Genomic DNA, 22,401 nt, shown 5'->3' with positions numbered 1-22,401 from the left:
TTCCTAAAACGTTTTATCTTTTTGAGCAAAGAACTGTTCCAGGTGCCTTTTACAGTCTTCCAGGAAATTGGCATTTTTTCCATTAAGAGAATTCTGTAAAGACCGAAATAAATGGCAATCTGAAGGTGCAATGTCTGGTGAATACGGCAGATGAATCAGAACTTCCCAGCCAAGCTGTAACAATTTTTGCCTGGTCATCAAAGAAACATGTTGTCTTGAGGTATCCTGATGGAAGATTATGCGTTTTCTGTTGACTAATTCCAGACGCTTTTCGTCGAGTGCTGCTTTCAGTTGGTCTAATTGGGAGCAGTACTTGTTGGAATTAATCGTTTTGTTTTCCGGAAAAAGCTCATAATAGAGGACTCCCTTCCAATCCCACCATATACACAACATCACCTTCTTTGGATGAAGACCGGCCTTTGGTGTGGCTGGTGGTGGTTCATTTCACTTGCCCCACCATCTCTTCCGTTCCACATTGTTGTGGATATGAGCTGTAGATTTCACGTGCCCCACCATCTCTTCCGTTCCGCATTGTTGTACAGTATCCACTTTTCATTGCCCATCACAATTTTTTTAAAAATGGAACATGTTCGTTACGTCTCAGTAGAGAATCGCATGTGGAAATACGGTCAAGAAGGTTTTTTTTGCCTAGCTTATGAGGAACCCAAACATCAAAGCAATTAACATAACCAAGCTGGTGCAAATGATTTTCAGCACTTGATTTGGATATTTTGAGTATGTGAGCTTTCTCCCACGTGGTGTAACGTTGATTGTTCTCTATAAATGTCTCTATTTGATCACTATCAACTTCAACTGGTCTACCTGACCCTGGAGCATTGTCCAATGAGAAATCTCCAGTACAAAACTTCGCAAACCACTTTGGACATGTTCGCTTAGTCACAGCACCTTGTCCATACACTGTACAAATCTTTTTCTGTGTTTCAGTTGCATTTTTACCTTTCTTCAAATAATACATCATAATAGGCCGAAAACGTTGCTTTTTTTCTTCCGTCTTCAATATTAAAATGGCTACACAAAAATTCACCAGTTTTGGTAAGTTTGTTTTAAAACGCACACTGATATGACAGCTGTCACAATACAATCTAACAAAATTGTTTCGAATGACGTTAAAGACAACTAAGTGCTACTGGAGCCATCTTACGGAAAAAGACAAATGCACTTTTTGGTCAACCCAATACATTTAGGTCTTTGATCCATTTTGAGTTTATTTTTGTGTATGGTGTTAGAGAATGTTCTAATTTCATTCTTTTACAGGTAGGTGTCCAATTTTCCCAGCACCACTTATATAGCTCTTTTAAATTTTGAATGGTTGTTCTTTGAACTTTTACTAATTGCATTCAAATATTAAGCCTGTAACCATCAGTCTTTCCTTGTTGAACCAGTGTGAAAACAATAAAGTGTTTGTTTAACGTTAGGGTACCTTTGTCGTATTACAAATTCCTTTTGATCAGACACTTGATAGCAAGGTAACTTTGATTAGTTTAATTTAGCGGCATGAGGTAGGAACGGACATGAAAGAGGTATTTATTAGACGGTAAGCCCAAATCAGAACTCTTTTGCAGGTACAGAATTTACATAAATCTTAGATAACATTTCTAACTCTTGACTATGGCATCTTGGGAATTCCTGACTTGTTTTTCTTATTAGCTGTTTCTTATAAATTGAATGTTATTTGTTCATTTTTAATTGAATTCTATAAAATGAAAAACATGAGATAAATGCTGGGTGTATATTTGTATATGTTTTTCAGAGCATTTTGTAGCATATTAAAATGCTAGTTCCCTGATCTTCCCCCACCAAGAATATTCCATGCTTGCATATAACCTAAAGTGAATCAGGTTCCTTAAGGTTTAAAACTGTTTCATGGAGAAACCCATGGGGCAGGCAGGGCATGGAATCTTAATAGAAGATAGTAAAGACTAAGTGAGGAATTCAGTGTAATGTGGAAGCTAGGCTCAGTGGTTTTCAGTCTGCTCTGATAGAAAACCAGATTATGTGAGTCTTGTCAATAAAATAAGGCCATATACAGAAAAATTAATTGATAGATTTTTTTCCCCCAGTATTTTCCTTCATCTTTTGGCATCTATATCAATTGTGAAAAACCTAATGAACAAATAGTTATTCGTTCCTTCCCAGAAATGTCATTGTGGCTCCAGAAATGCTGACTGATATGGCTGCTTCAACTAAGAAAAGCCTTGGGTACTGTTTATTAATGTATTAAGTTTGGACTCATTAAGGGAGAAGCTTCCATTGAAGCCAAGAATGTTTTCCTAATGTCCTCTTAATAGCTTTACCATCTCCCTTGAGACTTTTGAGCCAGTTCAGAGGAGATCCTAGTCCACTAAATGTTTTAACATGGCCTCCTTAACCCTTTCTCCTGCTCTTCCTTTAGAGACTCCCCTACTTGATTTGGAATTATGGAGGCCTTTCTGAGTCTGCTAGATTTTAGACTCCCTTCACTTACCTTTCCAAGGATGAATTACAAAACTTTTGTAGGTATGCCCCACATTTTCACATATTTACTTCATAGTATAAGCTTCCCTTTTCCCTTTGATATTATTATATACTTCTTTTATAAGTGCACATTAAATCACCCTCACATCGACCATACCAATAGCCTCCCTGGACGTTGAGAAAAAGCAGTGGAATTTACCAGTAAAGGAGAGTTTAAAAATAAAACACAAGTTCTGTGGAAAGCACAGGAAAGCTCGGAGGAGGCACCTCAGTTTTGCAGTTGGTCTAATTGGGAGCAGTACTTGTTGGAATTAATCGTTTTGTTTTCCGGAAAAAGCTCATAATAGAGGACTCCCTTCCAATCCCACCATATACACAACATCACCTTCTTTGGATGAAGACCGGCCTTTGGTGTGGCTGGTGGTGGTTCATTTCACTTGCCCCACCATCTCTTCCGTTCCACATTGTTGTGGATATGAGCTGTAGAATTCAGTCCTTTGTCAGGCTTAGGTGACCAGGTGGAGTATAATAGGCAGAGAGTGACCCAGGCAGGGTGACACACAGGGCCCCAGACTAACAAGGGGCTGAAAGCACTGAGTATCACACGAGAACAACCACATATATATTACTCTGTAGGAGAATGTGCGTAGCAAAGGAAAATTCAAAAACATATGCTCTAGTGTTCGTTCTTTAGGGTGTGAAACTGTGTGTGTAGAAGAAATTTGGGCCTTATTTTGAGTCACGATTTTTATTCTTTTAATGAACCTTAATCCCATTGACTATTTTTCTCCTTCTTCTGCGAAGATGGCTTTTTTTCTTTTCACTGTTCAGTTTCTGGTAATAAATACTATGTGAGGTGAGGTTTTTAGTCTCAGATTATTACTGTTAATTACCATTTCTTGATGTTTTGTCGCTTTTAATTGTACTTGTTTTGAGAATTTTTTATTTCTAGCCTTTAACATAGTAGGCTTTTAATAAATATTTGTTGAATTCTTTAAGTAGTGACTGTACTGATGCATTGGTTTTTTAAATAAATTTATTTATTTATTTAATTTTATTTTTGGCTGCGTTGGGTCTTTGTTGCTGCGCACGGGCTTTCTCTAGTTGCAGTGAGCAGGGGCTACTCTTCGTTGCGGTGCATGGTCTTCTCATTGCGGTGGCTTCTCTTGCTGCGGAGCACGGGCTCTAGGTGTGTGGGCTTCAGTGGCTGTGGCATGCAGGCTCAGTAGTTGTGGCTCACGGGCTCTAGAGCGCAGACTCAGTAGTTGTGGCACACAGGCTTAGTTGCTCTGCAGTATGTGGGATCTTCCTGGACCAGGGCTCAAACCTGTGTCCCCTGCAGTGGCAGGCGGATTGTTAACCACTGCGCCACCAGGGAAGACCCTGATGCATTGTTTTGATCCAGTGTTTAACTAGTTTTGTTTCTCATATGGTTGTTTTCTTTTAACGTTTGCATTTAGTATAAAAAGTATTTTTTATATTTAATTTAAATAAATGCATAACTAAATGTGTTCATATCATAATTGCTTGTACAAACAGCCTCTTTTTTTTAAAATGCAGCTTTATTTATTTATTTGCTTGGCTCATTTTTTTCCTGTTTCTTCCCCTCTGTTCTTTTCACCATCAATCACTACCCCTACTCCCTAAAATAAAAAGAACTAGTGTAAACAGCCTGGGATATCCCTTTATATTTTTCTTTGTGCTCTTAATTATCCTGGACAGATATGGATAAACTATTAATATATACACCTTTGTATATATATATAGGGACTTCTTTTGGTATGTTTTTATTTTAATAAAAACTGATCACATTGTATATACATTTCTGCATCTTGCTTTCTTCTCTCATCAATACTCTCTGGAAATTCCTCCAACTAGCTGATGTTGTTCCAACTTAATCTTTCATTACCATGGACAGATCTTTTATTATAATAGATGTTAGCAGATTATTTTTCCAAATGGTTCTAACTCTCCACGTTTTGGTCAGCAAAATGGCTGAGAGTGGCCCTTTTCCCCACATTCCTACCATTAATAGTGGTTATAATTCTTTTTAATTTTTGCCAAGCTGATGAGGATTGTTAACTCATTTTTATGTTTATTTGCATTTCCTATTAGTGAATTTGAACATCTTTTCACAGATTTGCTGGCAGTTTTCATTTGTGCCTATACAGATAACCTGTTTATAAATTTTGCTCATTTAAAAATACTGGATTATTTGAGTTTTCTTCCAGGAATTTAACTTTTTTAATGGCAGGAGGAAGGAGTCTTAAGTTATTTCTTATGTGACTGATGAGTTGCCTCAGCATCCTTTCTGAATAATTTCTTCTTTTCCCTCTGGTTTAAATGCCACTTCTGCTTTACAGTGTTGCATGATATCTGTCTGAATTCTATGTGCTTTGATCTGTCTATCCCTGAACTGATAACATGTTGTCTCCATTATTAGAGCTTTCATTATAATTTGGTAAATGATAATGAAAGTCTCTTGTCATGTTCCATGAAAAATTCTGCAGGCATTTTGATTGTAATTGTATTAGATATGTAGATTAATTTGAAGAGAAGGTGTTTTCTAATGTTCTTCAATAATGTTTTATAATTGTCTGTATAACAATCTCGTACATCTTAGACTTATTCCTTGGTACCTTATGGTTTTTCTTTTTAATCGTGGGGGGGGGATATTTTCTTTTATTGCAACTCTGATTGGTTACTTGTAGTATACAGGAGTGCAGTTGGTTTTATATGTGGCTCTTTTATCCAGCATTTTTGCTTAATTATCTTATTAGCTCTTATAATTTGTTAGTAGCTTTACTGACATATTGTCTACTGTGTAGCTAATCATATCATTTGAAATTAAAGGCAATTTAATTTCTTTCCTTATAGTTCTTCTTTTGTTGTGGTTTTATTGCACTGGCTAGAAACTCAAATGCAATGTTGAATATAAGCAAAGATAGCAAGAATCCTTGTTTTACTCTGATATTTATAGAAATGCTTCTAAAGTGTTAACCTTATGGTTTGGTGTCTGCTCCTGGTTTTGGGTGCTATCCTTTATCAGATAGAGAATATTGCCTTCTATTTGTAGGTTGCCAAGAGAGGTTGATTTTTTAAAAAACCATGAATGGGTTGTGAAATTTATCAAATATTCTTGCTCCTGTCTTTCTCTTTTAATATTTAAATGCATTTGACTCTATCAGTAGATGCTGAGCTCTCCTTGCATTCCTGAGAACTTTATTTGGCCATAATATATTATTTTTTTGTACATTGCTGAATTAATTTCCTTGTCTTTTCTTTAGTATGTTTATATTTATGTTTATGATTGAGATCAGTTATATGTTCTTTGCATTACCTTTTTTGGTTTTGAAAGCAAGGTTACATTAATCTCATAAAAAGAATTAGATAGATTCCTTCTTTTTCTCTTCCCTGGCTGTTTAAGAGAAGGATTGTTTATTTCTTGAATGTTTGTTAAAATTCACTCATGTAATAATCATTGGTACCTGTTGTCTTTTTGGTGGCTGAGATTTTCAACTTCTTCAATGTTTTTTGGTTTATATCAATATAACCTTTTTATTTTTTTAAGTCAGTTTGGTGGTTATTCCTGATTTTGTAAGTTATCCATTTTGTTGTGTTTTGATATTTAAAGAAGCAGTCATAGCCCTGCTATATTATTTTTTCAATCTTGTACTGAAGCTGTATCCTTTCTCTTTAATATTATTTAGTTATTTTTTCTTTTTCTTTATTAGTCTTACTAGACATGATTATTTTATTAGTTTTCGTTTTGACTAGCTTTGTTTATTACTTCATCAACTTCCGCCTTTAACGCTCTTACTTTTTTTCTGATTTTTCATTTTTAGGATTGCTGTTTTATTTTTCAGACTTGCAAGTTAAATAATTGACTTGTCTGTTTTTTAAAATAAATGCTGTAAATTTATGAACAAATTACCCTGTGTTTTGAGATGCTATTATTTTATGATAATTTATTTTTAAATTTCATAATTTCTATTATGGTTTCTTCTATAATTCAAGACTTAGGAGTGCCTTTTGGAATTTTCAAATATGTATGTATGCTTAATTTTTAACTTTTTACTATTTATCTTTAAATTCCTTTGAAATTTGTTGAAACTTCCCATTTGGCTCAGTACCATTGTTGGTTATTTGGTATTTTATGAGTAAAAAAAATTAAACATTTTCTGTTTTTTTTTTTAATGTTTGTGTGACGCTACAAATTTTTCTAAGAAGTACATATTCCAGGCACAGTGATTTCCTCTCATTGTCTTATTCGACCATTTTTCTTCTGATTCTCAGTGTAACTTATCCTTTTTCATCCTTCAGGTTTAATTGCCACCTCTTCAGAGAAAACTTTCCTTCCCCCTTTTCTAAAATAACACCTTTCTGCCCCATTGTTCCTTGTCATTGTCATGTTACTTTATTTTTTAATAGTACTTTACATCACCTGTAGTTGTGATTTGTTTACTTATGTTATTGTGTGTCTTCTCATATAACATAACTGCTTAGGTTACTGTATTGAATAGTTCTTCCTCCACTGGCAGGAACTTCATCCATCATGCCCCAGTTTCTGAGGCTGTGGTATGGTGTTTATCACACCACAGACATTCGTTGGAAAATGAGGGCTGCTTTCAAATGTAAATAACCATTTAGCTGCAAATAACGTTCTTGGTAAAAAAAAAAAAAAAAAAAAAAGTTTTCTTTCAATGGTTTGTATACATTTTTGTATTATTCTGTGGATCTTATTCTTGCAGAGCAGAAAGTGCAAATCAACAAGTTTTAACTTCTTTGAAGTTTAATATGTAACAGTTTAAATGATTTAAACCAAATCCCACAAACATTCTTCAAGAATTCAGACAATCGCAATTGTTTTAAATATTTCAACTTTATAAAAACATTTTGATATAGTAGGTTACTGTTTTCCAAATTATGTCAGAAATTTAGGACAGCTGGATTTCTGTTCTCTTTGTGTCTAGCAAACAAAGTTAGAAAAAGAATTAGAGCTGCACAGATACATGAAATCTAAAAGTAAGACCTCTTGAAATAATTATGGATTTCTGAAACCATGTTAATTCAGCTGTGTGGATGTAGATAAATGACACTTTATGGAATTTTTCCCATTATGGGTCAACAGCAGGTGCTGATTGACTTGGGTTTGGGGACATTGCAAATAATGGACAGAAAAGACTTTTTAAGAGACTTTGAAGATACAGTTTTTTCTTTTGTAATTTTCAAGACATGTGTAAGGAAAGTTCTTTTAAGGTTTTTCACATAATTTTCATTACATGTTTCAAATCTTGATGATAAAAATCATAGGATAAATACTTAGTATGAATGAATTAGTACATGTTTTTGACCACTAGTCGTCAGTATTGAACCATCAATTATGACCCTGCAGGCATTGTTTATTAAAGTTGCTAAACTTTGTTGAAAAATGATTATAATATATACACATACCTCATTTCCTAGGGCTCCCTGAAAATACACTTGGCACAGATATTGCAACTTGAAAAATCTAATTATTTAACTATTGCTATTTGAAAACTTAAATTTGAAATGGTGTTGCTTTCCACTGTTGAAAAATAAAATATGACATATGGAGTATTACATATTAAGACATCTGTTATATTTAACACTAAAACTGTCATTTCTATGCCTTTTTGTCAGAGTTTCTTTGAGGCTTTCTATTCAGGGTTATAATTCCTTTCTTCCTCTCTTTCTCCCTCCTGCTGAGGAAAAATCTTTTTATGTGTAGTAAAACAAAGACTACAATTTGGTATGAGAGTTTATTTCACTGGAATCATATAGTCTTATGCCATTTTCCACATTTCATATTTCTGAGATATACAGAAGTATCCCAAATATACGTTCTCTAAATTTTTGTATTATATAGATCTAAAACACTTTTCCCTAATTATCATTTTCTTCTCCTTAATAATCATTGCCTTTGCACCCTGTTGTCTACTCACCCCAGTTATATTCATTTTCCACTGATGTTCTAATGCTGTTTGTTCTTCGTCTGGCTAATCTTGTTTGTTTTTCTTTACTTGTTAGAAAAACATTTTTTTTTAGCTATCATGACTCATTGCATTTCTAGTGAATTTACATTTTTATTCAGTACCCTGGATCCTTTTTTTCTTTCTTTCTTTCTTCCTTCCTTCCTCCCTCTCTCTCTCCCTCCCTCCCTTTCTTTCTTTCTTTTCTTCCTTCCTTCCTCCCTTCGTCTCTCCCTTCCTTCCTTCCTTTCTTCCTTCTTTTCTCTTTTCCTTTTTTTATACTGCAGCTGTAGTTTTATTTATTGCTCAAGAAATGAGAAACTGCTTGGGTTTTTCTAACATATCCTTGCCCATATTATGACCAGGTTAGAACAGTGTTTGCAGCTGTAACCTTATTATGTAGTTGTTTGGTGGGCCTCATATGGCAGTGAGAAAAAATTATGCCTTTTCATGTTTATTTTCTGAGGTTAAGAACCTGAAGTGCTGCTCAACCAGTATCAGTCTTGGGTGGGGATCAAGTCAGAGTGATGCTGTGATTCAAAGCCACAAAGCCTGGGCAGACTTGGTCTCTGGAGCTCCATTTCCTGATCCTTCCCCTCCTGACTTGTGAACTTGTACAGAAGTTGCTAAACCTTACCTCTTTGTGTGGTTCATCTTAATAAGTAGCTCATATGATTTATTTCTTTTTAAAAAGATGGCTACTTATCTTGATAGTAAAATAATTTTAGTTTTATATTAAAAATTTTTTGTGTTTCTTTTATGTCCTCGCAGTCTCTGTTTCTCCCGTTCTTCACATCCAGTTCATCATTAAATTCTGTCAGCTCTATCTTGAAAATATTTTCTTAATTGATAACAACTCACTCCTTTTATCACTTCTACTCTCATTTATCATCCTGTGACTCTTGTCTCCTGCCTGGGCTAGTGGAGTAGCCTCCTTGCTTCCATTCTTACCTCCCTGCAGTCTTTTCCCCATAGAATCAGATAATGCCACTTCTTTCTTCAAAACCCTTCAATGCTTTCTTTATCACATTCAGGATGAATCTAAAATCTTCAGCCTACAAGGCCCCTCTGAGGTGGTCCCTGCCTGCCATCTTACTCTGATTCTATCATTCTTCCACTTGTCTACTCTAGGCCAACTACAATCACCTGGCTTTTCCATGGACATGTCAGGCACCCTCCTGCTTCCGGACATTTGTACTTTCCATTCCCAGAGCCAGGGATTTTCAACTCTGAAAACAGTTGCATTGCTTATGCCCTCCTATCACTCAGAGCTCTACTTCAGAAAGGTCTTATTAATTATCCTACATGATATACCCCTTCTTCACTCCTGAGCCCCTTACACTGCTGTATTTTTTTTTTTTCTTTATAACACTTCTCCTTACTTCTCATCTGTCTGCTGTCTGTCCCCCTGAGCAGAATGCAGGCTTTTTGAAGGTAGGCACTTAGTCTGTTTTGCTCATTGCTGTATCTCCAGCACCTAGAACAGTGCCTGGTATAGGTCTAGTAAGTGTTTCTTGAAGGAATGAATGTTATATGCTATGTTGTCAGAACTATTCATAGTGAAATATTTATTTGGCCAGTACCCTCATGGACCTACCATGTGCCAGGTGCTGTGCTGGGGACTAGGGATTTAAAAATACTTAAAATGATGTATTGCTCTTTAGGGCTCCCAGTTTAGTTGGGAAAATAGAAATGTTAAGCGTCATTGTAATTCAATAAGTGTGTTATTTCAGCTTTGCATAGACTCTAGACTAGCCCGTACAGGAAATAGTTACCCTTTCTCTGCCCTTTGGAAAATTTGGGTGAAGGAGATTGTGCATTTTCAAATCATTTTAGGCAGTTCTTTTATGAATGTGATTCTACCCCGTGGCTTATTGCTACTTGATAAGCACTTTACCACTCTGTGGCTGAAATACTAATTTAAATTCTGACCCACTATACTTTTGATTCACAACATAGCTCTTTGTCTTATTTTATGCCATGCTAATTATTTTCTTCTCTCTTTTATGTTTGTTACCTGTGGATTATTTTTTTCTTTGCAAGGTTAGAGTAAATACTTTTTTTCTGTAAGGTTGTGAAAAATCTATTAATGACAACGTGCTGAAAGAAAGGAAGTAAATGGAAAAAAATGACTGGATATTAGGGGATTTGTCTTTCACAGCTGGTTGGACACTATTTGGCACAGCTGGAAATGCGCAAGTCCCAGACCTATCGTGTTCTTTAGTCTTCTTCCTTAGTCTTTTCCTTGATTTCCCCCCCTTGCCTCACATGCCCACCCACTTATTTAACATAAAGTCTATTTTATTAGGCTTTGATCATTTAGATGACACCAAAAAACTTTATCCTCTGTGTGGAAAGTATTTTTTTCCCTGAACTTCTTATAGAAGTTGGAAGAGATCTTAGATGTTGTCTCTTTCAACCTTGTACTCATCCAGTACCTGAATTTCCATTCACAGAGCAAACTTCCTGCATGGTTTGTGGATATTAAGGACAAGTCTCCACAAGCCATGTTATCTTTTTTGTATTGGGAAATATTGAGAATAATAGCTAGCTGGATTAAAGAATGTTCCATTTTGATACTGTTTTTCAGGGGCCTACTGTTTAATATTGATAAAACAAAAGCTGAACATTTAGAAATGTATTCCACATCAGAGAAGAGGTACCATGTCAACTGTTAGCCTGTGGTTAAGGCCTTTGGATTCCTTTGAAGGGTGCAGTTCTGTGAGATGATGTGTGTATGTAAGTTGTCCTGAAATTCTTATAGTCTCATTTCTATATAATTAACACTCATGTCATGTCTTGTTAGGCTTTTTACTTTATAAAAAAACATTACTTAAGGCTTTTAATCATTACATGCTTGTAATGTACTTTCTATCCTCTTTCACCTCCCCATTTCAACTTTCTCCAAAAGTCTCCCATGTATACTAACTTACATTTTCTTATTATTCAAGTGTTTTCGATTAGAGTGCATTTTTCAGGGTGTCTTTCTGGGTTGATCACTTTGCTTGTAGTTTCCTTGGTCCTACCCTCATTGAAGTTAGTCCTCATACAATTTTTTGTCTCTTTTTTTTTTTTTTTTCCTGATTATTTGCTCTCTCAGTTCTCGAAGAGTTACTACTTATTCTATTAGAGCTATTATGGTCTCTGACTCATTTTTTGTTTCACCTGTTCTTTAAGCATATGCATAGGAGTTCTTATAAAGCATCTCGAATTCTCATTGGAAATAGTTGAGATTTACATTATAGATACATTGCTTCTGTGAGTTGCATTTAAATCTGACACATATTTTATGTTCATACTACATATGATTAGATCTCAAAGTATTGTTTAATCACATTTCATTTCCTATGTGTGCATATTTTTTCTTGCCAATATTGTCATTGTAAATTATAACAAATAAGGCTAGCATGAGTCTGTGTGAGTCTCTTTGTGTAGGGACTGTATGCAATTAGACATTTAATTCTGTTAATGCTATGATGATGATGAAAAATGTTTGTGCTCCTGTTGACTGAACAGCTGTCTGACAATAGACTGAGATTTTCTGAGTGCAGAACTTGTTTAATTTCTACTTTATGCTTTTCTTGAAGAGTGGAATGTTTCTATGTTTTCAGCAAATTTATCCTAGACCATCTGTTTATAAAGCCCTATTTCCGTCATTATCAATTAATATTTATTGGGTAACTACTGAGTGCATAGTAATATTGTGCAAACAAAGATGACTTTGCTACAAATAGGCTTATTCATAGATTTGGTGCTGTTTTATTTTGATTAGAAAAAAGCAAAAGAAACAACCCCCTCTCCCCCAAAATCCAAAGGCGTAAAATAATACCCTCTAACTCTGAACAATGAAAGATGTTGTATATTTACAGGACATTCTGCTCAAATACATATAAAACTTGAGAAATTTTAAATTAAATTTCCATAATTATCTATGATCTTCTGTTTGTCAACAATTCTAACTCCGTGGTCCTGCATTTAGAAAGTCAAATGAAGTATCATATTGCTCTGGGATTTCTAATAAAACTATGAGTCTCTTTTTTGAGAGGAAACTACTCAGATAAAAACAGACCCTCCACTAAGAGTGGTTGCTTTTTGATTTTGAAGGAAATCCTGGAAAGTGTACTTGTTGGGCTCACATTTAACTTTACTTGCAAGATTTTTATTAAGTAAAAGATTGCATAAAAATACAATCCATTCCAGTAAAAGCAATGGCATTTAGGAGAATAATACTCATTACCATTGTTGCTTTTGAATTAAAGAAGTCAAAGGACTTATATGTCTTTTCAGCATACCAACTTTGTTGGCAATAATTAAGGTTTTGTTTTGCAGACTGGCAAATTTAATAACGTTTGAAGAACGAAATCCTGACACTAGTCAATAGGGGTTTTACTTTTGCATTCTTTTTATAGTCATGGTAATGGATTTTCGCTGATTCGTCCATGGTCTCTGGCCTGCTTAGTCTTCCGTGTGGCCTTTGGCTAAGGTTTAGGGTAAAGGCTATGGCCATGGAAGAGAGCAAAGGGAATTGGTTCTCATGGTGATTGAACCCATAGCCTCGGTTGGCTTCATTGGCACAGGGTGCCCTAACCAGTCACAGACTCCATAAATATGGACGTAGTGGAACCAGTAAGTTTATTTATTTATCAGGGAAAATAGGTCAGTAATATGTGCTCATCTGTTCTACCACAATAATTCCTTTAAAGCTTTTTGGATTCCTGAAATAATAATCACCTTATCATAAGAAGAAGGAGAAAAAAAAGAAAAGAAAAAGACATCTAGGCCATTCTCAAAGAGAAGCTTTGAGTTTTATGTTTCAAAACCTCAGGTATCTTTAAAGAACATTATTTAGGATTACACTTACCATCAGAAGTAATACCAATGTACTTAACTACTGATAAATCTTACTTAACCACATGATACCTGATATTACTCTACCCTTTGCAAAACAGGATGGTTGCAACTTGTGACTCTACTCACTATGTGCTTACCGCTTTCATCTGGAAAATACACATAGTTCAGCTGGCAGCAAGTCTTTAGAATCTCTCCCTTTGATATCCCCAAAATCTGTATGGTGTCATAATGGTGATGATCAATATTGGATTCTCTTCGGACTTCTGTCACACAGTTCTACTTTCACTTATTAAAGTGTTTTAAAATCGTAGATGTTGGTATGGAATTTTTGTTCCTTGGTTATGCCTGAAAAATAAATTTCTTTGAATAAGTAACAATCACTTAGCTATTTCTGAGATATTGGTTCAGGGATTTAGAATATGAATGTATTGTTTTCTGCCTTGAAAAGGAGCTAATTTTTTGTTTTGTTTTGTTTTGGTTTTTGTTGGCACAGATAATCCCCAACTGGATGAACTTAAAGGCTAAAATTTTCCATGACTTTAGCTAGTTTTCATGTGGGAGGAATCTCTAACTTGATTTAGGAAAAAACAAAATTTAGAAATTCACAGAACTTGACAGAAATAAAATCTATGTTAATTTAAATGAGTAGTACTAGTTATGAGCAATAAAATCCTGCTGTATTATACGTATATATTCCTTTTCAAAATACGTATTTTTCTATTGATGTTTGGTTTTGGAGCTGTGATTTAGGTTTACAGAAGAGAATTTTGGAAATGGACACCAGATTTTTATATTTTAAAAAATTCCAGTTAAGTCAGGTTCCAATTACAGTGTTTTATACATACTGAGTACTTAGTAATGTTTTTCCTTGATTTGAAATATAACATGTCCTTAAGGCTATTTAATTTTTTAAAATACATAAACATAGACAACTTACAACTTCAATTTATAGCTTATGTGGTCTAATTTGGATCAGAATATCACTATATTGTGAAGCTTAAAATATTTGCTGATTTTTATTTTGTACCTACATGAAGAATGATTATAAAATAGATGACTGTGAAGTCATGAAAAGACATAGAGGAAACTTAAAGGAGTATTACTAAGTGAAAGAACCTAATTTGAAAAGATCACATACTGTAGGATTTCGACTGCATGACATTCTGGAAAAAAAAAATATGGAGATAGTAAAAACATCATTGGTTACCAGGAGATGGGGTAGGAAGGGGAGAGGTGAATAGGTGGAGCACAGAGGATTTTTAGGACAGTGAAAATACTCTGTATGATACTATAATGATGGATACATGTCATTACACATTTGTCCAAACCCATAGAATGTTCAACAGCAAGAGTGAACCCTGTGTAAACCATGGACTTTGGGTGCTTATGATGCATCAATTTAGGTTCATCACTTGTAACGAAGGTGGTGGTTTTGTTGGAGGATGTTGATAATGGGGGAGGTTATGCATGTGTGTGGGCTGAGTGTATATGGGAACTGTCTGCACCTTCCTCTCAATTTTGCTGTGAACTTAAAACTGCTCTAAAAAAATAGTCTTTAAAAAATATATATATGTATATACATATATATATATTAAGAGCAACTATTTTTATAATTCTCAGTAAAATGACTATTTCATTTTTTATTGTTACTAGGAAAAAAATATGACTTAAAAGTTTGTACCTTTAATATAATATTACAGACCTATTGTTCAATATGAGCACAGACTTGTTTTTCTATAGTCCTGTTGGTTTACCAGTGAATCATCTACATATTCTTGCTCTTGTGACCAAAGGCATGCAATTGTAGTGCTGCTGAGTGATTAGGATAAGACAGGATAGCTTATGTTCATAATTTTTTTTGTTGTTTTGGAAATTTCAGTGGCTTGTGTGGGTGTTAACATGTGACCTTTATTTCATTCCAGCTCAGTCATTCTTACCCAAGCTTGCTGGTCCATTTAAAGTAGACAAAGGGCCTTTAATTCCCTATTTGTTCTACATTTTTGAGTGTGTTATTTTTTAGAGCCTCTTGATAAACATGCCTATTGTCAAAGTTGTGGGAGTTTTTATGGTCAGATGAGAGGTCTACAAACATTTTCTTTTTCTCCTTTCCCCTACTCTTTAAAAGGAAAGGCTGTATTTTTTAAAATTATATTTGTGAGAATTCGGAATCATCTACCTCTAAAGAACTGCAGTAGTACAATACTCAATATGTTAGTCTTTTTAATGGAAATAGGCACACTTAAGGAAAAGAAGAAAAATTGTTGTTATTAGAAATTTAAATGTGCTCTAGGGACCCTCTATTAAGGCTCAGTGTTGTTGCTGTGATCTTAAATGTGTAGAAGACAATCTGAATCCAGGAGCAGGGCACATGATAGCTTTATAGCTAAACTGCTTTTAAGAAAAAAACAAGCTTTAAAGAGCAGAATAACATAGTAATAGAAATTCATTGGCATGTGATTTTTTTCCTCTTTTTATAGCTGCTTTTACTGGGTCAGTTTTAATATAATTCTAAATTGTTTGATCTAAGTCAAATGGAAAAGAAATCCAGTGCAGCCTCACACACTTAAAAAAGGTAGTAAATGAGTTAAAGTTTGTTATTAAGGTTTGAAGAAATGACTTGTAATTTTGATTTAGTTAATTTGAAAACTATTTCTCATTGACTGTTACCTGTGTTTCCGAAATTTAAACTGCATTATATTTACTAGGTCTTGAGAGTTAGATTTTCTTTCTTTGTCTTTCATTTTAAACTAGATAATATAGAAAATAGGTTCAGTGTGCTGGGCTAGAATATTGCTTGTGTGTTATTTGTTTACTGGCTTATGTTGTATAGGTAGGTTTAAAATTAATAGGTGTGTTATAGGTTGTTTAAAGTTTATGACTTTTCTAAATGATAAGGTGGAAATATAGTAATTTGCTTTGGGCTGCTCCTCAGTACCTCACTTTTGTTCCTCTGCTGAAAACAATAGAATTTAAATTCTCATTGCCTCAATTTTCCAAGACTTACATATCCTTAGAGTATTAGCTACAGTAGAAGCATATATTATTTTGGAAAAGTGATATTATAAATAACTGGTCAGATGTACCAGGTGGAAAGTTCAGAGGAAAGGAAATTTTATCGCAAAATTTTAGATATCCAAGAGAATTAGAGGTTCTTTTATTCAACAGCTCATACATGGAAATTCAAATTAAAAAAAAAAAGTTGACTTTCAGAAGAACTGTGTTTTTATAGGGCATAATTCCATGTACTAGAAAACACAGTTTGATTAAAATTCAGCTTGTTTATTTTTATTCCTTTCACATCAAGTAAAATTACTAATATTTATACTAATTATAAGAAATGACGATTAAATATCTATTAGTATGAGAATGAAAACAATTATTTCTCAACCGCCCTTTTAGGGGAATGGATCCTGGTAACAGGTCTTTTCTTTGTGTAGTGAGGAAAGTGGGGTATTGGGCATGGTAATCAGTGTTGGCATTCAAAATTGAGAGCTGGAATAGAGGCACACTGCTCGGAGTAACTCGGGGAGGGAGATTTAGAAGCCTGTTGGGAAGGTCCAGAAGCTGCAAAGAAACTAAACAATGAAGCTGAAGATGATGTAGGGGAACAGGGGAGAAGGAGAATTCCTAGTTAGTGGAGTAGCCCAGGAGAGTTAGGATTATATAGAGACTTGATGAGTGTACTCCATCCACCGATACGGTCTTACGTAAATTCTACATCACTCATTAATGTTTTTGGTGTAAGTAGGTTATCTGGAGGTGAATGCAAAGGGGTTCAGCGTTCTACTTAGTGGTGAGCACTGGGCTATGAGTTACTTACTAGGAATCTGGGTTGCATTAGGCATAAGGTTTGATGGGGGAAAAGTTTGTAGGCCAAAAAAGTACTGATAATGTTATAGTTGGTCTGATTTTGAGCTAAAATTGGTGGGTAAAACTTTAAGGATACTTGCATAGCCTCAAATTTTCTACCAAAATATTTGTTCATTACTTTAGTGATTTTAACATAGTTCCACATATTCTTTGATATTCTCCCTCTGGGAGGTAGAACTTAATTCTTCTCCCTTTGAGTCTGGGCTGGACTTAATGACTTGCTTCTAACAGAGTCTGGAAAGGAAAGAATACTAAATTTATGGCAGGGAGATTTGGCACACACCACCCTACCATAATCAAGCTATCAAGGTTAACATCACTAGTTCTGAGTCATGTTGATATCATGTACCCTCCAGTGTGATGCACTGAGAACAGTACTTACCTCTGTGGTATTCTGTTCCCAAATTCATGAGCTTTGTCTAATCATGAGAAGACATCAGAAAAACCCAAATTGAGGGACAGTCTACAAAATACCTGACTTGAAGATACCTGAAGTATTTTCAAAAGTGTTGAAATCATAAAAGCAAGGAAAGATTGAGACACTTTCCCAGATTGGAGGAGACTAAAGAGACAAGCTGCTCTGAAGTATCTTGGAACAAAAAAGAACATTTGATAGTTGAGTAAAGTCTGTAGCTTTTGGTTTTGTAACAGTGTTAACATCTTAGTTTCAATAAACTTACCATGGTTATGGAAGATGTTACTTTTAGGGGAAGCTAGGTGAAAAGTATATGGGAACTCTGAGCTGTCTTTACAACTGTTCCGTAAATCTGAATTATTTAAAAAATAAAAAAACTTAAACCTATTCAGAGGATTTTTTTTTGAAGGAAAAGACTAAAATGATGACTTGTGAAAACAGGAAAGGGTTATTAACTCTTTGACTTAAACCCCCAAGTAAATATTTATTTTCCAACATCACTACACCATAATGGTTGTTTTTACAGAAAGAAAGACAGCTTGGTGCTTGAGGAAATATGGTGGTTAAGAAAGATGGGAGAAATCTGGAAAACTTTCATATATGTGAGGAACAGAATTGGCCAATTGCAAAGTGAAGTTGTTATTCAGGAGTTATAAAGGGATATTTATTCATCCATTCGATAACATACGTTTACCACCTAAAATGTGCCAAGTATTGTGTTAGAGTTAAAATATGATCATGACAGATGCGGTCCCTGGCCTTTTGAAGCTTACACCTTAGTGACACCAGATCTTTTATATTACTCTTTGGAAATGTAAACCTCTAGATAAACAACGATTATTTGAACGTCTAAGTAAAAATAAGCATATAAATGAATTAAGCACATTTTAATATTTTAATAGAGTTAATCAAAATTAAGTATGTAAACACTTGGGAAATGTTAATATGTCTTTCTTGTTTTTTTGACGTAAAATGTAATAGAATTTTTAAAATGTAAGTTTTGGAACTCATGAGAAAGGGACAGAAATGGATTAATTCCAGTTAGTAAAATGGAAAAATTTCTTCACTGGAGAAATTTGGGGGTTTAAATTCTTAGTAAGTTAAACTCCTAGAGTTGCAGCATGCAGTTAAGTCAAGTTGTAAAAGCTTAGCAGGTGACTCCTTCTGTTTCTCGTACCTCAGTAAGCAGAGGACACAGGTGGAAACAACTTGGAACATGAAGAGATGTACAGAATCACACTGGAAGGATCTTAGCAGCTACTCTTTGAAGGTTGCAGAGTCTTCCAAGGTAGATTTTGAATTTGGCTTTGGAAGTGAATGGCTCTTATATTTGGGACAAGCCCATCTTGTTTGAAGTTGCTTATGGCCTCAAGTGATGTCACTGGGTTTGGGTGAGCCTTCACTGCATACTCATTTGGAGTGGCTTCTGCTCAGGAGTTTGAATCCAGAATGGGAGGCTGACTATTTACAGTTTGATGAAACTTATCAACTGCCTGAGGAAGTCTTCCTCATAATCTCCTCTCTGTGGAAAAACCCAGGCTGGTTTTTAGTTCAATGAAAAAATATTGACTGAATCCATGAACCTTGAAAAAAATAGTATTTTGTTTGTTTAGAAAACAGCAGCATGCTTTCTACAGTAACTTACTTCTAGACTAGCACCAGATTAAGTTTTAGAGAACCTGAAAATTTATATTTGATATGAAAAATATACTTGGCAATAAAAGGTATGTGACATAACTGGAAAAAAATATTGAAAAGATAACCAGTTAAGTTTAACTCATTAAAGAAAAACAGGTGACGATGGGGTGAGGTTGAATGATGATGTTGAGGAATAAGATAGTTCAAATATTGTAAAATGAATTGATGAAAAATATAGCAACAATTCATATCTTTTTAAAAAATATTTCTCCCTCCTTCCCTCTCCTTCTTCCTCTCCCTCTCTCTCACAGAAACACACACACACATATTAGGTGGAGTTAGACCGAGGAAGCATGGAAAAAATGAATATGCCAGCAGTCATTTTCAAGTTTCTAGGATAATTTTGTTCAGGAAAAATTTATAAACACATCCCACCAGCCAAAACTGAATAGATTATACCTACCTAAGTAAATATTATTACAAATTCCACTTAGGCTACAGTAAAGAACAAATAATAAACATCAAAATCATTTGATAGCTACCTGAAAAGCATTATGATTTGTAATACTTTATCAATTGTTAACAATTTAGTAATCATAATAGTCGTCTTTTATTGTATATTTTAATGCTTTACAAGTATCAAATTATTTAGTCTTCATATCCACCCTATAAGCTTGATATTATTGTTTCAACCTGGAGAGGCAGTGCCATTCAATGGTTAAGAGGCACACAGCCTGAGTCTATGTCCTGTCTCTGTCACGAGCTTGGTGAATGACCTTGGGCAAGTTATTCAACTCCTTGTAGCCCCAACTTCCCTCTTAGTAAAATGGACTTAATAATAACTCATGGAACCATCATAAAGATTAAATGTATATATTCAATATATGTAATGTGTTTATTTAATATATGTAAGAAGAAGAAGAATGCCCGGACATAGTAAACACTATAAAAGTGTTGTTATATTATTTATACTCAAACCAAAATTATTTTTTATTTTGGTGGTATCTCTCTGCTTTTTTACTCAATTGTTTTTTATTAGTGAGAGCAGGAGCCATGCAGAGGGAGCTGTAATCTCATGGGTAGGGGGGACATTGTTATTTTATATATGCATATATATGCACTTTGGAGATATATGTTGGATATGTGAGTTAATGAAATTGGAATATGATTGATTATACTTGCATCAAAACAGTTTTAACATGTTTTGCTGTTTGCCTAAAAATAGTTTTTCTATTGAGCATCATAGAACTTGTTGGAAAGACTTGTGGAAATCTGGCTTTTCTCAATTTGGATGGCCTCTACACATACACCTTTTTAAGTCTAAATGCTAAGTGTCGAATTTTTTTTTTAAACAAATGGAATGTCTTTTAGATGTTATGAAAGATTGCTCTTAATATAAATTTTTTCCTTAAGTTTAATTTTGTTTTAACATAGAAACAAACCAAAACAAACACTTATGTGGTTAACTTTTGAAATTTGTATTTTCTTAAAGTTCCCTTTTTTCCAATTTATTAAAGAGGGAAAAATGTAGAAAAGAATGCTTTTCTTTGCTCTATGTGAAAGTATGGTTGAAGAACCAGTTATATGTTGTGATAAAATGTCATGTATGTAATAATGATGCAACAAGCATGTTTCTACCTTGATATTTTTTCAGAATTTGAAAAACTAGTGAACTGGTTTTAGGTATTGTGTCAAAATTGCTGAGCTGATAATATAACTTTTAAATACTATTATTTTGGCAGGCAGTAAAATTTGTTTGTTTCCAAGAAAACTGTTAGCTGTCTAAGCTCTCTAAATGTGTTACAAAATTCCTAAAGATGGGAAAAAGTGAAACTAAGTGGAACTTGATTAGGTAGATTGGGAAGTTGTTTATATTTGACCCCCAATGAAGTGATCTTATGACTTCAGTGAATGAGCAGGTTGTAATTCCTGTGTATATTTTGTACAATTCATAATCACCTTCCTCAGCCTTTTCTTAATAGATCCTAGTAATGTCTTTCAGTTTTATATGTATTTTGGAATAATACTGATTTTCCCATGTCTTTCTTTCTAGGCATTGAAGAAACAAGAAGCTAAAGCAGAGGAGAATGAGGGAGTAATGAAAAATAAGCTAAGACAAAGTGAAACTGAAAAGAGTAAAGTAAGATTTTGAAAATTAACATTTTTTTTTGAATTTTATTTAATTTTTTTTTTATACAGCAGGTTCTTATTACTTACCTATTTAATACATATTGGTGTATCTATGTCAATCGCAATCTCCCAATTCATCCCACCACCACCACTACAAATGACCCAATTTCGTTCCTTTTTATGTCTGAATAATATTCCATTGTATATAGGTACCACATCTTCTTTATCCATTCATCTGTCGATGGGCATTTAGGTTACTGCCATGACCTGGCTATCGTAAATAGTACTGCAACGAACACTGTGGTGCATGTATCTTTTTGAATTATGTTTTTCTCTGGGTATATACCCAGTAGTGGGATTACTGGGTCATATGGTAATTCTATTTTTAGTTAATTTTAAGAAACCTCCATACTATTCTCCATAGTGGCTGTATCAATTTACATTCCCACGAACAGTGCAAGAGGGCCCCCTTTCTCCACACCCTCTGCAGCATTTGTTGTTTGTAGATTTTCTATGATGCCCGTTCTAACTGGTGTGAGGTGATACCTCATTGTAGTTTTGATTTCCATTTCTCTAATAATTAGTGATGTTGAGCAGCTTTTCACGTGCTTCTTGGCCATCTGTTTTTCTTCTTTGGAGAAATGTCTATTTAGGTCTTTGGCCCATTTTTGTATTGGGTTGTTTGTTTTTTTAATATTGAGCTGCATGAGCTGTTTATATATTTTGGAGGTTAATCCTTTGTCCATTGCTTCATTTGAAAATATTTTCTCCCATTCTGAGGTTTGTCTTTTCATCTTGTTTGTAGTTTCCTTTGCTTTGCAAAAGCTTTTAAGTTTCATTAGGTCCCATTTGTTTATTTTTGTTTTTATTTCTGTTACTCTAGGAAGTGGATCAAAAAAGATCTTGCTGTGATTTATGTCAGAGAGTGTTCTTCCTATGGTTTCCTCTCAGAGTTTTATAGTGTCCGGTCTTACATTTAGGTCTTTAATCCATTTTGAGTTTATTTTTGTGTATGGTGTTAGGGAATGT

General features: G+C 34.4%; 1 protein-coding gene across 6 annotated transcripts in view; it reads left to right on the top strand.

Annotated features, from left to right (window-relative positions):
* CEP128 (centrosomal protein 128) overlaps positions 1-22,401 on the top strand; it is a 455,483-nt gene that overhangs the window by 85,058 nt on the left and 348,024 nt on the right. For all 6 annotated transcript variants that reach the window (XM_055088664.1, XM_055088663.1, XM_055088662.1 and 3 more), the window contains one exon: positions 21,296-21,382. In XM_055088664.1, coding sequence (XP_054944639.1) covers positions 21,296-21,382 — 87 coding nt within the window. The remainder of the gene's footprint in view (positions 1-21,295; positions 21,383-22,401) is intronic.

This window comes from Physeter macrocephalus, chromosome 11 (assembly GCF_002837175.3).
Source record: "Physeter macrocephalus isolate SW-GA chromosome 11, ASM283717v5, whole genome shotgun sequence".
In the NCBI taxonomy this organism is placed as follows: domain Eukaryota; kingdom Metazoa; phylum Chordata; class Mammalia; order Artiodactyla; family Physeteridae; genus Physeter; species Physeter macrocephalus.
This window is presented reverse-complemented; position numbering and strand designations above follow the sequence as displayed.